General features: G+C 39.4%; 1 protein-coding gene across 1 annotated transcript; it reads right to left on the bottom strand.

Annotated features, from left to right (window-relative positions):
* Positions 1-1,454: 1,454 nt before the first annotated feature.
* LOC123120152 (SNF2 domain-containing protein CLASSY 3-like) lies at positions 1,455-1,946 on the bottom strand. The gene has a single exon (XM_044540160.1). It carries the CDS (start codon positions 1,944-1,946, stop codon positions 1,455-1,457), a length of 492 nt encoding a protein of 163 aa, XP_044396095.1.
* Positions 1,947-4,744: the final 2,798 nt, after the last annotated feature.

Here is a 4,744-nt window from a genome sequence, read left to right as displayed (position 1 = left end):
ATATGGAAATTCATTACTTTCAAGCCAAACGATTAAGGTGAGGACCAAATTCATTGCATAGTTTATGATAATGTGGTGAACTTAGATATATAGGTGCATATTGGTATTGCAAACAATGTTGCCAAATAGAGTTTTCAACTTTTTATACAATAAAATCATTTTCTATTTTCTTTGTGTCAAAAATGGGTATTTTTTGTGAAGCATGTACAAACACCAGGGTGTAAATTGGTACCACTCTAATTTTCACATAAAGTAGACCGTATGTATTGGACAATGCCAAATTCTATAAATTTTCTAGATCTCTCAATATCACCATGTCGCCTCTTCTTCAAGCCAACATCCAACATGCCGACCTGCTTCGACTTGTCAGCTGACATAGAGGCTTTGACCCCTCAGCTGGACCAGGGGCTTCGACTCGTCAGCTGACCGTGTTGCCTCTTCTGCAGGCCAACATACAACACGCCGACCTGCTTCGACTCGTTAGCTGAACGTGCCGCCTCTTCTTCAAGACAACATCCAAAAAGCCAAAATTTCAAAGACGTACATGGAATTTACACATTTTGAAAAGCACGACTTCATTTTTACAAAACTGGATGATACATTTTGACAAAAATAAAGCTGGACTCTTTCTTCAGGTTGTTCTCGTGCAGGAGTCGGGTCCATTGTCTAGGTAATCATTTTCCATCTCCCGGCGATAGACAACGGGCAACTCGAGTCAAGCTCTCAGCACCTTCTACGCACATTGTAGCTTGAAGTGTAGCAATTGTTGTTGGGAAGGATGAAAAAGTGTGAAGCACACATGACATACATCAAACATTGTATTGATGCCTTCTAAAAAAACCAAAACAAACAAATTGGACTGATGGAATATGATATCGGTATACATGACATACATACAATCTAGACATGCCAGCAGACCCCTTAGGTCTGAGGCATCCAGCCTGTTTTATCCCAGATTGAAAAATAATACACTTGTCAATTTGGAAATGAACAGAGATCGACCATAACAAATATAAAGCTAGAACATTAGAAAGTCAACACATGATGAGAGCGCCTCATCATTTATATGGCCACACTTGTGCGAGCCTAGCTATAGCTATGGGCTGGAGCATGGAGTGTGTGTGTGCACTCCTTACGGCATGAGCAGTGGAAGCACCTGAATGGTGTTGCCCCCCATCTTCTAGATAGGTATAAAAATTGTAGGGCTGCCATTTAAAAAAAATCACCCAAAGGAGGCGTACCGCATACACGATCTCAATTTAGAATTTCTATTTCCAAGACCTTGCAAATAATTTTACTTCTTTTGTTGAAGAATCCATAAATTCATAATTTGATAAAACGTGAGCTGGTCCACAAATGATATAAAAGGATTAGAACCACGAACAAATATGGAAATTGGAACATTCTAATCTTAGAAGCTCCCACTTACCAGATATCTATAAGTTATATTCTTACTATGGTGGGAGTATATTCACAAAAATCTCTTTCAGATTTTCATCTTGTGTCATTTGTTCCAAAATCCGGTCAATGGAAATAAATTCCAATGACGGGTTGCACTCCGCAGGCTGTGGCCCACTTGAAAACAATAATTTTGATATTTGCTCCTTCTTAGCTTGTATATCATATGTTTCCTTCTCTTGTGTTCCTTCTCCGATTAGATTGTTTGTATGGACAATCTTTTGCTGACTAATTCGATATGCACGTCCAATCGCCTGCCTTTGGACAGAAGGGTTGCACACAACATCGAGGAGCACCACACGCGACACTCCAAAGAGGGTGATACCTTCTCCACACACCTTGGTCCACGCAAGCATCACCTTGGCCTCGCTCTCCATATCATTGAAGTCCACCATCAAGGCCTTGCGGGTTTTAACAGAGAAATTTCTACTTATATACATGAGCTTGTTGTGTTTAGTCCAGTTGAACTCTTTCCTCGACTGTTCCATGATCAAGTCCAATAGTTCAAGAAACTGGCTAAACACAAGCACTCGCTCTTTTAAAGCTTCACTATTTGAATTTTCGACTTTGCCGAGTGTTAGGCTCTTTCCCGAGTGCACTACGTTAGGCAGTCGGCAATAGTATCTTTGCTGAGTTCCTACCCAAGAAGTAATCGTCAGAAATAAAAAATCGGCAAACAGGTACTTTGCCGAGTATCGTCAACGAAACGCTCGGTAAAACAACAAAACTCGGCAACCAGGGTGTTGCCGAGTGCTAAACTCGGAAAAAGGGTGTCTTTGCCGAGTGTCCCACTCGGCAAAAGGGGGTCTTAGCTACAATGCATTGTTTTGGATGTAGCAGTTGCATACAACCTGGGATGAAGATGCTTCAAAAATCAAAGTTGCTCATCTTGATGAGACTGATAATTTTTTGTCGAGAATTTTACATTTGATGCCATATTATTTACACTTTTTCCATGAAAATTTTGGTCTCAAATGACCAATGCAATGACCATATTCATTCCATAGTATATGATAATGTGGTGAACTTGGGCATATAGGTGAATCTTTCCATCACAAACAATGTTGCCAAATAGAGTTTTGAACTTTTTGTACAAAAATATCATTTTCTATTTTCTAAGTATAAAAAATGTCTATTTTTTGTGAGGAAATTACAAAAACCAGGGTGCAAAATGGCTCTATCCCAATTTTCACATGAAGTAGACCAATATTTGATGGATAACTACCAAGTGTTATTGATTTTCTAGGTCTCTAGTTACTTTCGCACATTTAAATCACTTTATGCTGATTTCCCGAAAATAATTCAATTTGAACTGCAATTGTGTGATAGCTCTGTCCTAAAAAATAGCAAACAACATTTTTAGGTACACAAGTAGTAATTATATCGAAGAACCACTTAAAGTTTGGAAATGTTCAACTCCTTGCTATAATGTCGGTCCGTTTGACCCCTTTTGAAAAAAATGAAAGAAAATGACTAGAAGTTCAAAAACTGCAATCCTTTCGCAAGGACTCCTTTTATATGTACTATTTGTGAGGAAAAATGCCTAACTTACATTACGACAATTTTGAAAAAAAAATCCTTCACAGAATGGGCTATTAAGTATGGAAATTCATGACTTTCAAGCCAGACGATTATGGTTAGGACCATATTCATTGCATAGTTTATAATAATGTGGTGAACTCGGATATATAGGTGCATATTGGCATTGCAAACAATGTTGCAAAATAGAGTTTTCAACTTTTTATACAATAAAATCATTTTCTATTTTCTATGTCTCAAAAATGGGTATTTTTTTGTGAAGCATGTACAAAAACAAGGGTGCAAATTGGTACCACTCAAATTTTCACATAAAGTAGACCGAATGTAATGGACAATTCCGAAGTTCTATAAATTTTGTAGATCTCTCAATACCACAATGTCGCCTCTCCTTCAAGCCAACATCCAACATGCCGACCTGCTTCGACTCGTCAGCTGACATGGAGGCTTTGGCCCCTAGGCTGGACCGGGGGCTTCGACTCGTCAGCTGACCGTGCCGCCTCTTCTTCAAGCCAACATACAACACGCCGACCTGATTCGACTCGTTAGCTGACCGTGCCGCCTCTTCTTCAAGACAACATCCATAAAGACAAAATTTCCAAGACGTACTTGGAATTTGCACATTTTGAAAAGCACGGCTTCATTTTTAACAAAGTGGATGATACATTTTGACCAAAATAAAGCTGAACTTTTTCTTCAGGTTGTTCTCGTGCAGGAGTCGGGTCCATTGTTCGGGTAATCATTTTCCATCTCCCGGCGATAGACAACGGGCAACTCGAGTCAAGCAATCAGCACCTTCTACGCACATTGTAGATTGAAGTGTAGCAATTGTTGTTGGGATGGATGGAAAAGTGTGAAGCACACATGACATACATCAAACATTGTGTTGATGCCTTCTAAAAAAACAAAACAAACAAATTTGACTGATGGAATATGATATCGGTATACATGACATACATACAATCAAGACATGCCAGCAGACCCCTTAGGTCTGAGGCATCCAGCCTGTTCTATCCCAGATTGAAAAATAATACACTTGTCAATTTGGAAATGAACAGAGATCGACCATAACAAATATAAAGCTAGAACATTAGAAATGTCAACACAGGATGAGAGTGCCTCATCATTTATATGGCCAGACTTCGAGCCTAGCTATAGCTATGGGCTGGAGCATGGAGTGTGTGTGTGCACTCCTTACGGCATGAGCAATGGAAGCACCTGAATGGTGTTGCCCCATCTTTCAGATAGGTATAAACATTGTAGGGCTGCCATTTAAAAAAAATCACCCAAAGGAGGCGTACCGCATACACGATCTCAATTTAGAATTTCTATTTTCAATACCTTGCAAATAATTTTACTTCTTTTGTTGAAGAATCCATAAATTCAGAATTTGACAGAACGCGTGCTTGTCCACAAATGATATGAAAGGATCAGAACCACAAACAAACGTGTGCTTGATACGTCTCCAATGTATCTATAAATTTTGATTGCTCCATGCTATATTATCTTCTGTTTTGGACATTATTGGGCTTCAGTATACACTTTTATTATTTTGGGGACTAACCTATTAACCGGAGGCCCAGCCCAGAATTGCTGTATTTTGCCTATTTCAGAGTTTCGCAGAAAAAGAATATCAAACGGAGTCCAAACGGAATGAAACCTTCGGGAACGTGATTTTCGGAACGAATGTGATACAGAGGACTTGGACCCTACGTCAAGACATCAAACAGGAGGCCACGAGGTAGGGGGC

Source organism: Triticum aestivum, chromosome 5D, assembly GCF_018294505.1.
Source record: "Triticum aestivum cultivar Chinese Spring chromosome 5D, IWGSC CS RefSeq v2.1, whole genome shotgun sequence".
NCBI classification, from domain to species: domain Eukaryota; kingdom Viridiplantae; phylum Streptophyta; class Magnoliopsida; order Poales; family Poaceae; genus Triticum; species Triticum aestivum.
Note: the sequence above shows the minus strand (reverse complement) of the source record. Positions and strands in the feature narration are given on the sequence as shown.